The 21,128-nt window shown below is 44.3% G+C and overlaps 5 protein-coding genes across 5 annotated transcripts; 2 read left to right on the top strand and 3 right to left on the bottom strand.

The window, feature by feature from the left end:
- Positions 1–7,654: 7,654 nt before the first annotated feature.
- N7484_005376 (uncharacterized protein) lies at positions 7,655–7,909 on the top strand (the record flags this gene model as incomplete). Its single annotated transcript, XM_057115795.1, has 2 exons — positions 7,655–7,698; positions 7,747–7,909. The coding sequence occupies 2 exons, from the start codon at positions 7,655–7,657 to the stop codon at positions 7,907–7,909; spliced, it is 207 nt and encodes a 68-aa protein (XP_056971678.1).
- A 2,343-nt stretch (positions 7,910–10,252) lies between these two features.
- On the bottom strand, positions 10,253–11,989 carry N7484_005375 (uncharacterized protein; the record flags this gene model as incomplete). Its single annotated transcript, XM_057115794.1, has 5 exons — positions 10,253–10,573; positions 10,631–11,054; positions 11,104–11,295; positions 11,348–11,505; positions 11,558–11,989. 5 exons carry the CDS (start codon positions 11,987–11,989, stop codon positions 10,253–10,255), a joined length of 1,527 nt encoding a protein of 508 aa, XP_056971677.1.
- Positions 11,990–13,186: 1,197 nt separating this feature from the next.
- On the top strand, positions 13,187–15,175 carry N7484_005374 (nonhemolytic phospholipases C family protein; the record flags this gene model as incomplete). Its single annotated transcript, XM_057115793.1, has 4 exons — positions 13,187–13,309; positions 13,359–13,441; positions 13,492–13,756; positions 13,811–15,175. 4 exons carry the CDS (start codon positions 13,187–13,189, stop codon positions 15,173–15,175), a joined length of 1,836 nt encoding a protein of 611 aa, XP_056971676.1.
- A 661-nt stretch (positions 15,176–15,836) lies between these two features.
- N7484_005373 (S-adenosyl-L-methionine-dependent methyltransferase) lies at positions 15,837–16,318 on the bottom strand (the record flags this gene model as incomplete). Its single annotated transcript, XM_057115792.1, has 2 exons — positions 15,837–15,850; positions 15,997–16,318. The coding sequence occupies 2 exons, from the start codon at positions 16,316–16,318 to the stop codon at positions 15,837–15,839; spliced, it is 336 nt and encodes a 111-aa protein (XP_056971675.1).
- Positions 16,319–17,996: 1,678 nt separating this feature from the next.
- Positions 17,997–20,093, bottom strand: N7484_005372 (MFS general substrate transporter; the record flags this gene model as incomplete). Its single annotated transcript, XM_057115791.1, has 10 exons — positions 17,997–18,331; positions 18,399–18,614; positions 18,676–18,761; positions 18,817–18,957; positions 19,011–19,380; positions 19,436–19,533; positions 19,583–19,644; positions 19,700–19,754; positions 19,807–19,870; positions 19,925–20,093. 10 exons carry the CDS (start codon positions 20,091–20,093, stop codon positions 17,997–17,999), a joined length of 1,596 nt encoding a protein of 531 aa, XP_056971674.1.
- Positions 20,094–21,128: the final 1,035 nt, after the last annotated feature.

Below are 21,128 nucleotides of genomic sequence, written 5' to 3'. Positions count from 1 at the left end.
CGATCTGGATGCTGTTACATCATCATTGTAACCCTATTTACACACCTTCGGAGAGTATAGTTTCATCACACATTAAGCCACGCGAGATTACATCGTATCAGCAAATTTCCTCCTTCCTCAAATATAACCCGCATACCATTTGTGTGGTTTCTCATTTCCACTTTGCCTACAAGCTTGTCTTTGGCAGACTGCCAATGGCCGATCCACCCGGCTCTAGGAAAAGAGTCAGATGAGAATCAGAATGCTACAGTATTATCATGTCAGATGTCGATCATGAACACTAAGACCAATCAAGGCTAATATGACGGCTGTGTGGTGGGGAGGCTGTCGGAAGAAGCCAATTTGAAGCTGGTCCACGAGGACAAGAGCAAAGGCAAATACCTACAACACGTGAACATCAAGTGCAGATCTGGCCACATTTAGATATCTTGAATGCACTGCATTATGATTGGATGATCGATTCATTAATTGTCCATGTAAGTTTCAGGTTGCGCAACTAGGGGATTGGCATGTAGGACATGATGAATGTGGATGTCTGTTCGATCAGAGCCCTTGGGGTTCCTGCGGCGACCCTGGCCATCATTTACCTGGATAGGTATGGATGGACTGACCCTGATAGCAGAACGGTGACAACGAAAGTGAGGCCTGGTACTTACAATGACGCCCCGCAGTTCTGCATGTGAAGGTTTTCAGGGTTGTTGGGACAAAGTCATGTGATGAACGGACAAACGGAGAGCTTAGGGCACAGAGCACCGCAAAGAAGATTACCTTCTCTGTAATACTTCGCTAGTGTTAGTGTGTTTAGCATGTATGACAGGTGTTTGAGTCAGTTGCCCTAGATTAACATTTTTCTATGATTTACTGGAAACGTCAATTTAATGATCTGTATTTTCGTTTCATAGCCTTTTCTTATGTTCTCTTACTTAGATAAGTAAATTAAATGTGGTGGTTATAGTGGAGCTTAAAAATTCGTAATTCCTAGGTCAAACGTTATTATAAATTAGGTTCGGAATTAAATCATTTGACGGAGAGAAGTTCAGTCGACTAACCAAGTGATCGCCCCTTGCAAGCCTATTTGGAACGTAAATATAATCATTCTATTGGTTTCTTTACCTCCAATTCCGCGTATGCGGGACGAATGCTATATCAGTGAGTCAACTGATAATGCGATAACCTACCCCAGACTATGTCCTAACTTCAGTGGTATCGTCTGGAGATAGATCCGGTGCTAAATTTGAAGTTTAAATGTCAGTGTCCATTTCCTGTTTTGGGAAGCTGCCTTGGCTTCCTAATAACCGCTAACCGCAATGAGACAATCTGTATCCTTCATTGACACATAAAGCTCTCATAGCACAGACTGATAAATCCACCTGGCTTTTTCCTGGGTAAATGGACTCGACCCGGTATCCAAAAGCATTACTAAATGTACCTCGATTATGCTAATTGTACCCCCTCACAAAATGGCCATCCAGTTTCTGACCACGGCCATCCACGAAACCATCATGACCTTAGTCTTCCCTCCACTAATATTCCCATTCCGCCCCTCCGGCTCCGCGGCTTTTGTTCTGAAGATGGCTGATATGTAACTTTTATTAGTGTTCTAATAATATATGAGAACAATATATAAGCATGATATATCTAATCTACTTTTGAGCCCGATTTCCACCCCTCTTTCTCCCACGCTGACCCTGAATTCCTGGATTCTGTTATTGCGATCCCTTAAGGATTGCATCTTGTTGCAAGTCAATAATCTCAAACCGCGATACTTCACGACTAGTTGATGCTTTTAGAGCATCTTGTGATATAATCAGTGCTTACTGCGAGGCTTCACTTAGTCGTCCTCGACCCTAGTATACGGACCTATCTATGTTAAGGTTAATAAGGTTAAATTGGGAAATCTAGATAGAGAACCTAAGATCATCCTCTATTAGGAGAGAACTAAGGCGACGAGGGGGAGGCATAATAAGAATAATCGTGGATATGTGAATGGTGAGGAATATTAAATCAAAATAGTGTAGATGTTAAGTATGGGGTATCAAGGTGAAATGAAAGTAAAACAAAAGCCGCGGAGCCAGAGGGGCGGAGTGGGAATGTTAGAGGAGGGAAGAACTGAGGTCATGATAATTTCGTGGATGGCCATTTTGTGAGGGGGTACAATTAGCAATTCTTGTATTCAATAAGTGAAAATCGTTGTGTCTACACTCGACTAGTTCGGATAATGCATTCAGCATACCTGGAGCATATATCAAAATACAGAAGGGCAACATTTATATGCTGGATTCTGAAACAAATTTATACTTCTTTTTTTAGAATGGCTTTCGATTTACTATTATCGTTAACACTAACCATGGGTATGTAACATCTGTCGGGGACGTTTTGGACCCCTTACCAAGTCATGGTGTAGATTGTAAACCTCCATAATAGAAGTTTGAGACTCTCTTTACTACCACTATGATGTTTCTTCATCATATCAATTTTGCAGACTAATTGGTAACTAGAGCAAGATTATCTCTACCTCCGAGTCAATGCGCCTAATGGAATGGGAAATTACATTTCTTTTAAATGATAAAACCAGAAATAAACCCAGCTTTTCTACCACGTCTTATTCTTATCTTCCTTATCAAGGCCATTTAAGCATTACATCTAGGGTCGTGATACTTAGTTCATCTCATATTTTAGATTATTTTAGGGATTTTAGTCCACTAAATTCACTATTTTACCCTTTCTCCATTTAAATTTAATTAATACTTACTACTATATAATTACCCACTATACTTATATATAACGGAAATGTATAAACTTAGGTAAGGTAGACGCAATAGTATTAATATATAATAGTAAGGTAATAAGTGACAAAGAAAAGTATTCGATTTTTTAATGTACCCATCGTGGTCTCTCAAACTAGGTGCTGCATAATGAATTGTTTCTTTAAAGATGCGGCCAGGTTGTTTTGAAGCATGTTATCAGATCGTCTAATCAAAAACCAATCTTACTCCCAGTGTTTAATGTATGCTTCGTGTCTTTGCTCGTCTGTTATATGTTATTGGATTTCCTGGGTGAGTTTTTGGATTTCCTCGCTTAGTATTGCTTATATATGGTCAATCTAGAGGAATATACCATCTTTGGCGTAGGCGGGTAATATTTGATAACGTTAGCCCCGATGGATCTTGGCTACTTGAACCGGTCTCACTCCTAGGGGAGACCAACCCGTTCTCCTAAACCCTATCCATTTATCACATCCAGACTCATCAACACAGACTAGTTGATATGACTAAAATTCAGATAGTGGAAATAGAGGTCTCGCAGATCAGGGTCCCGTTCTTTTGCTCTTTTACGGGCCGTCCTTTCCGTCCAACCCGCGGAAGAAAGGGCTCTTTTTATGCTTCAAGGTGACACGGGAATATCAAATTCGTTATGTAGGAAAACTGCCATCTCGTCAAGGTATAGACCAGGCTTTTCGATGAGGTGATCGAAGAGTGCTTCAAGCATTTATGGGGTTATACTGCGTGGTCGACCTCCAGGATTGGGTGGACTTTCAGTACCAAACATGCGTAGGTGTGATCAAATATTCCGGATAAAACATTCGCTACATTCGGCAGCATCAGCAATCTGAGAAGTAGTAAAGCATTTTCTGCGTAACATATCGTGGATAAGCATATGCTTCCAGGGTTCAAGCCTCTAGAGCACCCTCTCTTCCGAGGCACGTCCTATAAAACTTTCTTCTTTGAAAATCGCAGGAAAGTATCCCTTATAAGTACAATGACTACTCTCTGTGTAGTCCATAACGGGCGACTAAAAGTCGCTCCCTTTCATGTCACAAGACTCACCCTCCCAGCTGGGTATTAGATAGCTCATTTATTCTGAATTAAAAACATAAGAATCGAGCTCGACGATGTGCCTTGTCAACCAATGTATTGGTGTACCGAGATGATGGATGGGTTTGGCCAAGTATCTTCTTTCGCCCCTGCAAAGCATAACGAAGAAAATTCTCTGCTTCTTCGAACCAGTTCTGTTTATAGAGTGACTTGCCAAGCCATTCTGCAGAATGGAGTGTGTTTGCGTCGTCTTGACCTAGCACCTTTCTACGCCCTTGCAGAGAACGTCGTAGCATTTTTTCTGCGTCGGTGTACCGGTGTAGTTCATACAAAGCCAGGCCAAGCATGTGTGTGGTATTGAGAGAGTCTGCATGGTCATGACCCAACACTTTTTTTTGCCCTTGAAGAGCACGGTGAAACATGGTCTCTGCTGCTTCATAACGTTTGAGCTGGAAGAGCGACCGACCAAGCCAGTGTACAGAATCGAAGATATCTGCGTGGTCATGTCCCAGTACCTTCACTTGCTCTTGCAGGGCTTGGTGGAACATAATCTCCGCTTCCTCGAACTGTTTAAGCCGGTAGTGAGAGAAACCAGCTTGCGGAAAGTATGTGGGACCTGGAAAATTGGCCCAAGGGCCCTCTGGTCGATCTGAGTCTCGGGCTGGGTGGGGCGGTACCTGTGAAACTTACCTGGGGGCAGATGAATCGTTCCATTGTTAAATCCCACCTGGTTTCCGAAGTTTATGCCGCTGAACTATATCGAAGACATAAGTCTTTTAATAATACACCTTGTGTGTCTATTTCTGGGACGATCGAAAGTTCTTCATCTCGAAAGTAGAAGAACTTTCATCTTCAGCCCCACTGTCATGTGACCTGGGCGCTTAAGCTGATGGGGGGTTCAATACTATTTTTGGGACAGAGCCTGGACGGCTTCTTTGCTGCAGCTATTCAATCGCAGAATCAGAAGGTAGTGTTTTTCGGTCCAGAGTTGGGATAATCCGGGACGGAATAGGCTAAGGCAAGTCTGGACTGGCCCACTTCCAACTCTCGAGGCCAGACTACACCTCGACAGAATATACCTTACCAGAACAGTCGATTTGTGGGGGCCTGTGGGGACGTGGTAGGCCTATTAGCGCCATGGAAAGTAGACATCGCCAAAACCCACATAACCCGAACCCGACCCATTTTAGTGCAAACAGTGCAAACATAAATTATGCAAAATTACACATGTTTTGCTCTTGAAATAAGGTACTTTTACTTAGTAAATTCAGTATATAAATAATAATATATAGTTAAAATCATCTAATATTATAGTATATAAGATAATATATACAGAAATACTATATTTAGTAAAATTAAGTAAAATACATAGGCTATAGAAAAAATGGTGCATCTCCATTCTATGAAATACATACATCTTTAATATTACTTTAAATATAGCCCCCACTTATCGAATTTAGTAAACATAAGGTTATATAAGGTAAATAAGTCATAAGGATAGCTTACATTATAATAATTTACTAGTAGAAAAGGGTATATAGCCTATAAAAAGGTAAGAAAATTCGTATTAAAAAATACAAGTGTATAATTAGTAAGAAATTTATGTGTGCCAAGACCTTGATTTTATGTAAAAATGGGTTGAAATGGGTTATAAATGGGTTTTCAAATTAGAACTTATAACCCATTAGGTTAGGTTCGGGTTGAAACTCATAACCCTTAACCCGCGTGCGGGTCGGTTTCGGGGTTAAAGTTTGTAACCCATTTGCGGGTTATGGCGCAGACTAGTCTAGTGGAAAGCGGCGGATTTACGTAGAAGCACGATTAGGCTCCGGTAAATGAGGCCCTATTCTAAAATTCAAGAACCCACCCCAACCCTAAAAATCTATACACCCGTTAGGAGCCCCATAGGTAGCCCTGGATAAAACCCGCGGGAGCTGTTACGCGGTGCTAACTGGTCACAGTGAGTATCGCTCGTAGTGATGCTATACGTACGTCGAGGCTCGTCCTCAAGTCTCAGTCGCAATCGTACCGTTGCCAGTTGGCCTTACACGGGCTCGGATCTATAGAATAGACTTTTGTTGGGCAGCGCTAGATAGTAGCGCCTAGTTAAGCTATGCTAGACTTCCGCAGGACCCAGACCATGTACCTAATGGGTACCCAGGAAAACCCGATTTTGCATAACATCAAGGTCTTGACAGTCTTAATCTAATTATAAGTTACGTACTTTTATTATAAAATATCACTTATATTCTCTTTCTACATAAAGTTTGGCATATTATATTAAAGGATATATGTGCATACTTGTCGGATCGAGTCGATATGTGATCAACAAGTCCGGGTTAACCAGTTGCTAATTGATTGGCAATTGATTAACAGAGGTTTTATATGCGAGGAGATCAAGTTATCACATAAAAGAGGGCTCTTCTCAAAGATCAGAAAAGACTGAAATGCAGAAGAAAATTGGCTTGAGATTCAACCTATGCAGCCAAAATATCAGGTCTTAAATACATGTATTTTAGGGCATAAATTCGCTCGAAATCATAATGAATGTGTGAGAATATCAAGTGGTCAAGATCAATTGGTAAACAAGCGAATATAATCTCTCTTTTGCATATCGTATATCTGCAAGAAAAGGTGCAAAAGGAGTTGTAAACAGCGGTCTGAAATCAAGGAAAAACAATAATGCCGAAAAGAAGGGAAATCCTGTATTCCATGCATAAGCATGTGATCTAAGTGAGAGATCTCTAATCTCTGACAAATAGTCTTATCTTTCCTATTAGCGTTATATTCATTCAACTCATCTATAACGAATGGCTCTCCATAAAACATATCGCTGCGATGAAAGCCTAAGGAACTTATATAAGGGATCCATGGGCTAATAGACGCACACTATATGCAACAGGTACACACAGAATAGGCCAACCAGGATGCAAAGAAATGCATTCAACTCTAGTGTATTTAACCACGACGGTATAAGGAAATTACCCCTATGGGTTAGACAAGATCTGCATAACCCTCAGTGCTTCGAAAATTCATATTACCGAAATATTACAAATACCTGGTGTAGATTTATCATCTTGGATTGACTAGCCTGATTCCAAGGTTGCATATTTCTGTGCACAAGTTTCGATCCTTGGGGTAAAATAATCATCAGAATTATTATTATCTTTATTTTCAAAAATTATAGATAACAGAAAGTCTTCCTGTTCGGCATATTACTAGCGTCTGATATGGATCTCGTCCCTGGGACAAATATTATGAGAGAGGGACAAGGGGTGCCTTTGCCAAATGCATCAAATCATGACATCCACTTAGTCACTCAAAGACCGCGATGTCTCTCTATCTGATCCATATATATCCATGACAGACTTGTTCCCCGCCTTTCAGACGACCCGAAAGATGCCTTGAACTGGTCGAGGACGTGGATGTGTAAGTAAACGCAAACTTCCAATGACTGAAGGTTAATCCTAGAAAATCACACCCCTGCAGATATAGTCATTACATTTCAATTTCTCTTCCTATTCATCTCCATGGAATCAGCCCTCTCAATGGGACCGATGTTCCCTCTCTTCGCTGCTGAATTCCACCTCGACGATACGGAACTGAGTTTGTTGACCGGTGCATGTGTACTTGCTCTTAGCTTTTCCAAATTTCTCATTGTTCCATGCTCAAACATATTCGGTCGCTGTCTGACTAGCCTCGTGTTTTGCTTATTGGGGATTGCTTCCTGCATTTGGCGAGGCTTGGCAACTTCTTATACCACCTTACTCGCTGCACGCGTTGTAAATTGAGTTGCGACCGCAACCAGTAAGACTCACTTGGTGCAGGTCATTGGAAAAATGCTGTTTCTTCATGAAAAGCGTCTTTGGACAGGGGTTTATTTGTAAGTGCTACCTTCTGGCTGTGATGACGGGCGCTAATCTTCCACCAGCATGGGATACTTCCTCGGTCTGCTCATTAGACCAATCATCAAGGAAAGAAACCAAGGGGTGGAGTCTGAGCAACTGGAAAGTGTCGGACGAGCGACTAAAGTTGGCACTGGGCGACCCTCGAAGTCCCAGTTCAAGCTCTGGCAAGCCCCAGAGGCGGAGTGAAAACATTTTCTTCTCGGAGATATTTTCTCACCATTCCGCCTCTTTTCCTTTCCAATCATTCTCTGGGTAGCCTTGAATGTCGCTGGCCCGGCTAATATCCTCCTCTATTAGAACTTGACCGAGTCGTCAGTCCTCAGCGCTCCTCCGTAGAACTTTTCCCCGTCTAGCGTGATATATGCGAATTTTGCGTTCGTCGTCGGAGGTCTATTGGGTCTTGCTACCGCGGGGCCATTCTCTGATTGGATTGCCATGCGGGCTACGGAACGAATTAGTGGTGTCCGAGAAGCGGTAATGCGCTTGCCAGATTAATAACCTATTCAATACTTACGGTTGTTGGGATCGTGATCGGCGATCTAGGCTACGATCGGCTTTAGGGTTGGCCTACAGTCTTGGTTGTTGGATATGGCTTTAGTGGCCTTTGCGCGGGCTAACGAGGCATTTACACGTACATTCATATGCAGGTTGATGATTCGATGAGCATTTTCCAGACTGTACAGGATGCTTGATGGGGTAACTCAGTTTGCGCCCGTGTTTGTGTGAAATAAGGTATTTTGGTGGGGAACCGTATATCTTACAGAACCATGCTGGTGACGTTATGTCCCAGAGCATTATTAGAGATATCATTCACACTAGCTAGTATCAATTAGAGATCTTTAAACTCCTACACTTCTCTCATCGGATCTCTATGGGTGGGTTTCCGTTCCTTACATGCTCGACTGGGTTTTGCTGTGGTGTTTGCATGGCTGGATCGACTCGTGTACCTAAAGTGAACTGCTATCGAGCATTCTCGTCTTCAATAGTCTACTATCTCTACGCTTACGTATAAAAATTCTAAAGAGTCTAATACTAGGTGGTGTTGCGGTGGGGCTGTGATAGGCGCGCTGCTTTTCTCACGGCTTCAGGTCTCTAACCGGCGCACAATAGTGGCCATGAATTACACTTAGAAGCAAGGAACTTTTGGCTCGAACCATAAAAAAATGGAAGTTCATGGAAGCCGCAGAAGCACGTGCTACACTAACGATCGGTGGCTGAACATGAAAATCATCTAGATAGGATCTAGGCTTACTTTTCTAGTAAAGCAGGGTTTCTTCCCGCGTATGAAGAGAAACAGTATAGAAAAATCTACTCTTAGAATATAGATAATCAATGATTGACTAAGTGCCATGGCTCTTACTATAGCTAGGCTGCTCTTAAGCATTTTAGCATATCTCATACCTTCAGGACCAAGTAACCTCCGGCTTGCTAGTATCCACGATAAGGCTGTACTTGCCGATCAAAAAGATCTGGTGTACTGCTCGATTCCAATTTTCTGTTCGTTCTATCCAATAAAAATTTTTTGAGGTTCGTTGCTATGTTCAAGGTATAATTCCTGTGTCGCTAGCACGTTTGGATGATTAAGGTACGGATTTTGAGAGCATCGAAGACTAACGCCTCCCACAATACCTACACTTCTTATTGTAATAAATAATGAACAGTTCATATGTGTCTAGTCTCACATGAAATGCAAGCACAAGCTTTGAGGTCGACCACCAACGATTTTCAGAGTGCCTACTCCCGCTGCCGCCTCCAACGGAGCAAGCCCCCTCCTACCACTCCTCCTTTTTTGCATCGTTCAATCCACCGTGACATACTGTCGCCTAGTTAATAAGGCCCGTTTTTCTCTGAGACCAAATTTCATCCTTACGATCCAAAAGACCAAGCGGAACGCGAGGGATTTCGTTCGTGCGAGAGATGCCAACCAAAGAACGCTAGCTTCCTTGGCGAGAGGGAGGATGTCATCATAGAGATCATTGCACTTCAAAGGATATCCTAGATGATATTTGGATGGAAGGCGGCTTGAAAAAGCCGGCAGAAAGGACTGGCGTTTGACCAGGTAACATTTTCCGCGTATTGAGGAAGACAATGGGATTACCATCAGTGTCTATATGACTGAGATTGAGAAGGCTACAACCTTGGAAGATCTGTCGCTGACAAATTTTGAATACAGCCAAAACAATAGGAAGCCCAGGTGATGAAATAATGGCACAATGTCTGGCAGCCTCTGTAGAGGCCCTGGACTTGTATATTGATTATGATCAATATCTTTGTCCGGAGGATTCAGTCAATAAGAATCCTGGAGTGGAAATACGTGAAAAGGGGTATTTATCAACGGGAAGTTTCAGAACTAATGATTATTGTGGTGATTGACGCCTGGGTAGCGTACGTATTCTGCAATCGCACTACTGCTCAAAATCAAAATACCTGCGTATCCTGATAGTTGAATGTATCAATAATATACACACGTAAACCATCCGAACTTCTGACCATGCCTAAGGTCATTTTTAACCCGAATATTCCCACCGCTTAAACCAGACATGAAACATTCTGAGAGCTTGAATACTTCCCCACGTCTACCAACATGGCCATTCCACTGGACAAATGCCACAAGACGTGGCAGTGAAATAGCCATGCTCCCGGATTATCAGCCCGAAATCTCAAAACCGCATACGCACGGCTAGGAATATAGATGTTATCTCGCAACATCGCTAGCGAGAAGTCCATTCCGTCGGTGTCGGGGTAAGCATCTGGGTCAGAGCCGGGAGGAGACGAGTCGGAGAAGGGATTGTAGGAGCCCCAGCCGATTGGACCCTTATACACAGTAAGAATGTAAAAATGGTGGCCATGCTGGAATTTGCAGTTTTGTTAGCATATTGTACAAGTTGAAGAGTAACATCTACCCACTAAATGGAAAGGGTGGCCTGTGTCATCCAGATTGTTCACGACCAAGTCGACCCATATAGATTCTCTTTCTTGTTCATCGTTGCCTACGACCAATGCAAGCTGCTTTTTATCCCATTGCTCCCGTGGAAGCCCATTCAATGGAACGGGAGGGTTTTGTTGAGGTGCCCATGAGGTGTGGTTGAAGTAACCATACGGCACGTTATGGTTGATGGCGAATTTCTGTGTTTTGACATATACAATCTCGGTAGTATTTGCATGACTCGGGAGCAAGGATAAGATGTCGACAGGGGAAGGGATATTTTGTATGTCTAGATGAGAGTTTGGCTTTTCATTTTTGGTCGTTAGTTGTGCCTCTGAGGCGTCCCCGGCGTTAATGAGAAAAGTCTGATTGGGCGTGAGTGCCGGATTGGGGAATTTCATGCATCTTACTCAGTAAGTCTTGTCGCCTTGCGATAAAAAGAATAACAACTTACTCTGAATCCATCTCAATGTTCAAAGCGGACATCTCTGTGTCACTTGGAACGCGCATTAGGAGATCCATGCGCTGACCCGGGTACAAGATTCCAACCGAATTGGCCTCTTCTCTATCTGCAACTTTCATGCTGTCCACCGCAATGACAGAAAGAGACTGTGTAGGCGAGGTCACGGTAAATCCAACTAGCGATCTGAATACTTTAGTCCACAAGGAAGACCAGTGTATGCTACTTGAATGCTCACCCTGTATTTACCACACGTAGGCGTTGCACAACATTGGCATTTGCGTGTAGATATGTCAAATCGGAAGATTTCTCAACACAATCAACTGGTCGGGCAGGGACTGCCTTAGAGCAATTGTAATGGCCATCTCCATTAATTAATAACGAGTCAGGAGCCGGCTACAGTATGTCAGTCAATCATCCCGGCCTAGGTTGACAGAGAGCGACGTACATCATTGCCAAAAGACCCTGCACGCATGTACCATGACATGACTTCAACTGCAGGCCGATGATACCAGTCGCCAATCAAAAGTAAGAAATCATTGCTGTATGAAGAAGGATTCGCGAGCAATCCACGCTCTACGAACTTGGATGCTGATTCGTGGACAACCAAGCCTCCGTACAGCCCATCGGCTCTTGCGAGCCCAGAGTGACCATGGTACCAAAAGGTCCCATGTTGATGATCTGGGATAGTGAAGTTATAAGTATAGGACGTTCCGGGTGGAATACCACACTGTGTAACCCCAACAACGCCATCCATTCGATCTGGATCATATGTCAGACAAAAGACTAGCAACAGCATGCGGAGAAGGTGCATCAATACTATCAATATGTAGACCATGCCAATGGATTGAGACTTGCTCTTGAATATGATTCGTGACATTGACGATTAGAGTGTCTCCTGGACGAGCCTCGATAGTTGGTCCCGGGAAGAGGCCTGCCAGTAATCAACACGAGGTCACTCAATAGCATGGGAATAGTCGATACCGTTGATAAGATGCACTGTTTTGAGTACCCCATCTGGCCTAATATCTTTAGAGCTCAGAGTCCAGTCCAAATGCTGGGTTTCAGGATCTCGATAGGCATGGTCCTCTGCATGGAGCTCTATTCCCGTGGTATGGGTTCCCGCAGAAGGGGAATCAGCCCCGTGATGAATGCTGAAGATATCCACCGAGATGGCTGCTTTTAGTAAATCTGGCGTGCTCCACTGACACCAGAAAACAAATAAAACAAACAGGCATGTAATTACTGGAAATAGCGTCATGCAGAATAAGTTGACGTTTGTGGACAATACATGTTGACGGGATTTAGTCCCGCTGCGCTCGTCTGTGGCATTAAGCTTTCTTCGACGATTAAAAAGCTGCTCCATCCTTGGTTTCAGATCGCGGGCATGAAGTGATTCTCCGAAGGCCCGAAGACTCATCACGTTTGGTTAAATGCACCTAGCTACAACTCGGCTGGGTGCAAGTTCCTGATTACAGAGTGGGGTAGGTCAAAGGAGGCGATGCAACTCAGTATCACGTTCCTCCGGATTTGACGCTTGACTGAAATCCTGTTTGATGTTTTTGACTTCTCGTGGACATCGGCGCCGCTCCGTGAAGTCCGATCGGAGACGGATTGTCCTGCCAATGAACTAAGAGAGTTCCCGCACGTTTAGACGGCTTCTCCACTCATATCATGCAACGCGGCTGTGGCCGACCAACGGCGGAAGAATGGCAAATCATTTGTTTATCATGAGTTGAGAAAGATCGACAGTTCCTGAAATGTGTTCCTGTCTTTCCCTCGGATGGTCCCCACGTGCGACCGAAATGGATGCAGCCGAGATTAACCCCTTGTTAGCCCCCTTCCTAGAGGCTGGAAGCTCACATCGTGTGAATAATCTGGCGCATCCTATTAGCTAGTTCAGATCGGGCTTCCCCCCGGTTACATTGCAGTATACTACCGACAGTGTCATCTACATTCACGGTCGCACGGATCGGAGCTTTGTTGAAGCGACGCAGTAAGAGACGCGCATATAATTACCGAGGTCCTGCAACTTGGGACAACAGTGACTATGTCTCGTAGGCTACTATTTGCCAATATGAGTACTCTATTGAGCTCTGCCTTATTGCTCCTCCTTGCAGCCCGACCGGCGTTTGCTGGATCGTTGAAGGATATCGAGCATGTGGTGATTTTCATGCAGGAAAACCGATCATGGAACAACGTAAGTCAGCTTTTACAGCGTAAAGTAGAGATCTGCTAATGGAAAACAGTATTTTGGAACTATGGCCGGTGTTCGCGGCTTCAACGACCCGAACGTGCAAGTGAACGCCGATGGCCTGGATGTTTATCACCAGTATGTATTGCTAGCGAATTGCAAAACATTTGAGACTGACTTATCAATAGGCTTGTTGATTCCTCAATGTCTACGAAGACAAAAACCCTTCTACCTTGGTACCTGGGTTACCAAGGTGGATCCACAGTCGATGCCATGCAGTGCATGACTGCTGGATCTAACGGCTATGAGGACAACCAGGCCGCTATCAATAGTGATCTGAACAACATGTGGGCGCGTAACAACACTCCCTGGAGCTGGGGGTATCTGAAGAGAAGTGATATCCCAGTTCATTTTGGCATTGCTGAGGGCTGGACTGCCGGAGATATGTATCAGGTCGGACCTTTTCATTCGTCATCTACAGCAAGGATATGCTGACCGGTTTTGTAGGAATCTCAAGTCACCTCGACCAACCCCAACCGTGTCACTTTGGTCAGTGGCTCCATCAATGTCCCAGGAGGGCCTCAGAGCCCTGACCAAGGCGGCCCTTACTTGGACAACAATGAAACTCCTGGCTGTGAGGACAATGAAATTAACTGCTACCCTCTGAAATGGAAAACTATCTACGATATCTATGAAGCCGCCGGTGTCTCGTGGCAGGTATGGCAAGACTCGGACAACTTCGACGATAATCCTCTAGCCTGGTTTGAACAGTTCCAGAACGCCTCCTCCGACTCCCCTCTTGCCAAGAAGGGTCTTTCTTACGTTGGCCTGAAGAGCTTTTATGAGTCTGCTGCTAACGGAACTCTCCCGGAAGTCAGCTTCATCGTCGGCCCTGCCGAGCTCTCCGAGCACCCCCCTTACATGCCCAAGGATGGTGCGTGGCTTCAGAAGCAAGTCGTTGATGCCGTGACCAGCAGCCCTAAGTACAATTCCACTTTGTTGATGATAAGTTACGACGAGTCTGGCGGTTGGGGAGATCACGTCGTCCCCTTCCACTCGCCTAAAGGCACTGCTGGTGAATGGATGGAAGATCCCTATGGCCTTTTCGGTGATATATACTCTGGTCCTGGTGTCCGGGTTCCTTTCTACATAGTCTCTCCTTGGACTCGTGGCGGTCGCGTTTTCACTGAGCGTGCGGATCACAATTCTCAGATTCTGTTCCTGGAGCAGTGGCTGGAGGCCCGCGGATACAAGAACGTTCAAACACCCGAGATGGCTAACTGGCGCCGTGAACACATGTCCAACCTCGTCAATGCTCTCGATCTAGATAATCCGGATCTAAGCTTGCCCACTATCCCGGAGGCCGAGACTCCTGATATGGCTCTGGGCAAGTACACTGGCACATCAAACTGCGAGGCCAAGTACCCCACCCAGCGTCCTACCGTGCCTTATGGAAACCAGAGCAACAAGACCAACACTTTGTTCTTTGAGGAGGGATACAAGGAGGTCATCGGTTATTTGACTGAGGGTCGATATTTGACCTTTGAGAGCTCCGCAGAGGCTCTCACCAACTCTGGAAACACTAGCAAAGTGAGCAGTACCCCCGCTAAAGCGGATCACAGCAGCAAGAACCAGCGCTGGGTGATTCACTATACTGCCGATGAGGAGAGCCAAATCTTTCATATTTCAAGTGCTTTGGACGGTAAGTTCATTGGTGCTAAGGGATCACTGGTGACCAGCCAAAGCAAGGCCGCAAACATCAAGATTACTTTTCTTGGAAAGAGTAAAGGTTATTCCATCGAGTACGAGAATGGACATGCTATTGGAAACCTTCAGAGCGGTTGCAGGATCTGGAGTGTTTCTTACAATTAAGCTAAGAAACATATTCTGGGTGCGCTTTGGGTTGACGTTGGCCAGAATAGTACTTAAATCAAAGTCACATTGGCAAGTAATGATATAAAATAGTCAACATATTTCATTGAAGACAATATTCTTATAATGCTATCTATACTATGGAGCTACTAGGTGAATAGAAATATAGAGTCCTCTAGGCTTTAGAATATCATTAACCTTTCACATGACTTACCTTGATCTTGTGCAGCTCTAACACAGCCTAGGCTACGATATACAGTAAATAGAACAGTAATAAGGACATGTGGGATTTTTGCAAATATTGCTGCTCGTTATGCGCTCGTTACGCACTGTTTCTAACCCTTAGTTTTGATGGTTCTAAGCTTATAAACTCCATTTTAGACCTAACGACATAATAGAACCAGACTCTAAAAGCCTAACCTATTGGGGTTATCTATTTAGTGCGAACTTCTTTAGTATAGGGAAATAAAAGTAGGTCAGGGTCCAAGGGATTTAATCTTCATGAGTAAAGAACTTACACTCTACCTTCGGGGGAAGCTTGTATTTTCATATATTTGGTAACACCCTCTATTTTATACTTGGAATGAAATTTAAATTATTCCCACCACTAGAATAGGTATTTATAGGGGTTTGAAGATAATAATTCTTTTTAAAAAGGGTACTAACCTTCCCCGCCTATAATATAATATAGTCAATATCTACTGTTATAGATCTAATAGGTTTTTTATTATCAGTAAGCGGCTCATGTAACGAAAAATCGTCAATAATGAGTTTTGTCTTTGGTCGAAGAATAGGAACATGCTGTCGTTGAATTTGCACACACTGGGAGTCGGGCCAGTTGTGGAAGATATTTCGGAAGTAGTATGTGTCGCCGACGACGGTCTGCGGGGTGAAGAAGTCGTGTGTCTGCGAAATCACCCGGTGATTGTCTCCTGTTGATGCTCTTCCTTTAGTCGTATATGACTGAGCATGTGCATGGGGAGCGACATCTTGCACCAAGAAGTGGAGGTGAGGTAGGCGTTCAGCAAGGCCGATACTGATTGTGCCGTTGCCGCCGCCGACATTAACGAATAATGATTCCGGAGCTAATGACGATAGATGGGAATTGTTGGGGATAAAGTCGAAGTCAATTCGGGCGGCCATTGCGCTCATGGCCAAGTTCCAGCGTTTTTCGCGAGCGGAATGATTTTGAAGCTCTTCATAGAGACCTAGTTGTTTACTATTTACGAGAGAGAAACCCTGGATTCAATCTCTCAATTATTTAACAAGAAATAACGTGATAAGATAGATGTACTGATTGATTTGCAGATTGTGATTCTCCATATTTGACCAGCGCGTCGACTGCCTAACTTATCCGCGATGTCAGCCAAGATTTACTCGAGAAGTCAACTCTACTTGAAGTTCCTCGATAGACTACACTGACCTTTACGGATGCTGGGAATTGTTCCTCATCTATAATACCGGGAAATGAGCGGATCCGTTCGTCTTCACGCAACAACTTCCATAGATTAAGATACCCAAACAGTGGCTAAACCATCACGTAATCCAGATTTACTGCATAATTTAGTGCAAAATGATATGTCAACTTCTTTTGCCTTTTTGGGTTATACAGGGTAACCCTTTGGGTCTTGGGTCGGGTTTCCCAGATGACAACTAGTGAGCATTACGGGCGCGCTGGCATCATGTCCGTTGCGGCCGGGGCTTATAGCTTTGCCGAGGTTGTTAGGACGTTCCGGAGAATTTTTGACTATCAGGCTACCCAGTGTAGCAGTTTTCTGCCAAGGCCTCCTCATTGTAATATACATCTGGATATCTGCATGCACTCGGCAAGTTTCACTGTTGGAGTTCCGATGGATGGTATAACAGCGGAAATGCCATCTACTTGAACTCGCTTTTACATTGTGTAGTTGATCATATCGCTATATAGAGTGCAGCATGACTTCAATAAAGTAAAAAGTCCATGTCAGCAGCATGCGTCGCATACATACCGGATAATGTCTGGCGTCCGAGACTTGCTCTTTCCGTTTTGGTGCTCACCCCTCGCTCCCGGAGCAAAACTGGGCAAGGCGCTAAACGCCCTGATCTGCTCAGGGAATTTGATATGATCAACATGTTAATCTAAAATTCTTACCAAGAGGGAGAAGAGACAGGACATGATGCGCTGCTTTACTCGCTGAGCTACCTGCGCAGTGAAGGTCTTCCTCGGCTGCACCAATAGGAACAGCATGACCCTCTTATAATCTTAGGGCCGCATCTGATCGACACACACGCTCTCAGGAATGCAGCCGGCAAATTCGGTATCGATGACATTGTAGATATCTTTTGCTAAGGCGGATATTACTGGGGTTTAAGACGCCATCTGCTTGTCCCAATGATGTGACCTGCTTTGTACGTTGATGAATGCTGATGAAATCGCCGTGAGTTCAACAATTGTCGTACTTATTAAAGTATATTCTTATATGGCGGCTGCCATCATCATCGTTCCAGAATTGAACAGGCATGACGGGAATTCTTTCGTGCAGACAATGAATAAACAGCAATTATGGGACAGGAGGGAGACGTTGCTGGTTACATTGCTACTTACGCGAAGCCGTCGCCAGCTTGTAAGTATTTTTTTTTAGTATTGTAATTGGGAGGCATTGTATGCTCGATCTCGGCGATGATGATGGTCATAAAGACGGCGATGGACGCAGATACAGATTCGGTCGAAATAAGCTTGCTCTACTATAATCTAACAAGGATCTTAGTAAATCGCATGTTTATGAGAAGAAGTTCATTCAATTCTGAGCACACAACGATGATGATCTTTGCTAACATCACGCTACATTGTGTAGCGGGAATAAGGATTCTTTAGGTCTGTCACATTATTTTCACCCAGCTCACGTCCCCGCTGCTCTTGCTCCTCCTTCGAGAGTTCACTTTCAGCAGCGAGGCGATCTCGTCGCTTGTTCATCCACACGTACCAAGATCTCCAGGCCAGAATATTGATGGTTGCGAGGGCAAAACAGACGGAGCAGGCAATAGTGCCGGAGACATATCGGGGAGCATCGTCTGTTTTGAAGACCTGAGCACCGGCCATGTTACCCATACAGTAAGCAATCAAGGTCATGGATGAGACAACAGTCTGCTTGGTCCTCCCAGCAACATTGGACGGAACTAGTACGCATATGCATTAGATTTCTGAGAAAACCTGTAGCTGGATCATGGACAAGGGGTCACCTACTTAGACTCCAGCCAAGAAAGATGGTAAGTGAGAAAACGACATTAATGATGTACATGCCCCATTTTAACCATTTGTATTGAGGCGTATCCGGGAGTAGGGACATCACCAAAAAACTAGCAAAGGGAATGATGCAACTCGCTATCATCACCCACATTCGTTGATTCTTCACTTTTCGTGTGTAGTATCCGACAGCCAGAAACGCGACAACATAGACAGCTGTGAGAATAAAAGTTATGAACCAGAATATTCGGTGAATATTGGAGCAGAATAAACACACCATTTCGTGGACAGCCATATAGCATGGACTCCCAGTCACTGAAACCAAATGTTTCATACATTAGGGAACCGAAAGTTGTGATTCCCCTGTTATTTTTGTCTTAGTGCTAGGTATCGAGAGCGGCAGTCACGGACTACTTACCCATTGGGAATGTTGACTAGAAAAGAAGTGGCGACGGAAAAGTATAGTTGAGGATCCTGAAATGTCTCAATCACTTGTGGCCATGACCATTCCCTTCCGGTCGTATCCGGAGCCATTTGGTTGTCAAATGTTCGTGCGGCGCTGTTCAAATTAGCATCACGTAGATGTAAGATATATAAGAGAGCAAAACTTACGCCATCCTTTTTTCGTTGTCATTCAACCATCGAACTTCATGTGGCGAACCAAGAAGAAAAAAGGCAGCGACCGCCCCAGCAAGTGTCAGAGATCCAAGGAACAGTGAAATGCAACGCCAAGCTGCAATCCTGCCGTATGCCTCGACATGTCTAGCAATTCCATATAGGATGAGGTTACACACAATTGAAAAGAACCCTTCAGACGATTGCCAAAAAAGCGATCTGTTAGCATGCTCTTCTGTGCGATACCGCATCCCGGTGAGGAGAAGAAACCCAGCTGAAATATTGCTTTCGAAGAAGCCTTGCAGGGCACGCAAGGCCATCATTTGTGACCAGCTTTGGGCTGCACTGATGCAAATGAGACAAATACCTATAATACACCATGAGTAGCTATCCCTTAATATTTCTGACTCGATCTTTCTTACCCCAGCTTGTCATGTAAATCGAAAGAATGCGGCCAGGGTTGAACCTCTGAAGCAGATACACTGAAGGGAATTCGCCAACAAGGTACGCCAGATAGAAGCTGATACAGTTTTAGTTCTCGTCCAAGTTCTAGGAATCATTTCCCCTACATCGTCGTCAGCCATTGGTATTGCTGGCCTTGCAGTGCCAAGTCGTTTTCCATTCCAAACAGCTAGGGTCAATTAGCCTATTACAACACCCTTTGACTGGATTTAACGGATCCTTACGGCTTGAATACTTGTGGAAGTCTTGTCGGTCTGCTGGATGCCATAGAAAAAGAACCTGCCAGATCAGAACTGGGCTGTAACATAAGGGGTGTCTGCACGAAACTCACATCATCGGGAGAAGGAAGCAGTCGATTTTTCTCGTCAAGCGCTTATACTCCTCCTTTGTGTAATCTATATCCTTTTCATGAGCCACAGCACTAAAAGATACCGGATATGCTGACATACCAGACGAAGAAATGATTTCGCCAGTCCCCATTTCTGTCACCGATTGGGTCTCGGCGTCGAGAGAGTAGACTTTGTCCATAGATCGTCTTTCCTGTTGGGAATTCTTTGTTGGTGGATCATTTGCCAAAGACCCAGCAACAAGGGTCATTTCATGAGGATTCGAAGACATGTTTGGATACACTGAGAAGGTATAGAAAGGCACTTCGTTTCCAAGGCAGCCGACTTCAAGTCACGATTTTCGGTTTAATATGAATCACAACTCTCATCAGTTATATCTTTATAGCTGCATGGCTTAGTTGTCTTCCGATAAGTGAGCCGATATGAAAATATATGAATATCCATAGGGTGTCCTTGTAAAATCCGAATTAGAGGTCACGGGAATCCGCGACGATCTTCAAATATAAGACGTCTAAAGCCGAGAGGGGTAGGACAGAGTTTGGAATAGTTCCATTTGAATGCAGGGGCAAAGACGAAACTAATGCACGACGCGTACGATCATGACTGGGAGTTCACTGGAGATAGGGGATTGGCTCTAGCGGTAATTGTCGCCTCTTGTTGATCGTTCTTATCTATTGTAGTGGGGAACCATGTCCCCCATATATCTTACAGAACCATACTAGTCACGCTCCGTTACAGGGTGGTATCAGAGATACCATTAATACTAGTTAGTATCAGTTACAGAAATTTACACTCTTACAACTCTCTCATCAGACCCCTACTAGTGGATTCTCGTCCTGGACGTATGCTGTGGGGGTTTGCTATGGTATTTGTTTGCACTGCTGAATCGACCCGTGCACCTATAGTGCACTGCCATCGAGTGTTCCCCTCTCCACTATGAACTCTAAATCGGTCAACTAATCTGAGGTCGAAAGAATCTGTCAATTACTTCCGGCTCTTGTGTGGCAGGAGAAAGTTCGTTATGGGAAGATTCCTGTCTAAAGTAGTATGCCATTGACAACGGTTATATAACAGTCATACGGACATGTTTAATTTACACGTGGGATACACTATCGCTGCTTTTCGTCAAGAAGGGAATTTCAGACCCCAATCGGCGGATAGCGAGGAACGCAGCCTACCCGCCGCAATTCGCCGATGTGGATCCATAGAGCATATCGGTCAGAGGCATTGGTACAGAAACTATCCCCCAGCTCCTATATATCGACAAGTATTCACGAGACCATAGCTCTAACTAGGTAGCTATCAG

The sequence above is a fragment of the Penicillium longicatenatum genome (genome assembly GCF_028827895.1).
Source record: "Penicillium longicatenatum strain IBT 33135 chromosome Unknown contig_3_segment0_segment0, whole genome shotgun sequence".
Lineage (NCBI taxonomy): Eukaryota > Fungi > Ascomycota > Eurotiomycetes > Eurotiales > Aspergillaceae > Penicillium > Penicillium longicatenatum.
This window is presented reverse-complemented; position numbering and strand designations above follow the sequence as displayed.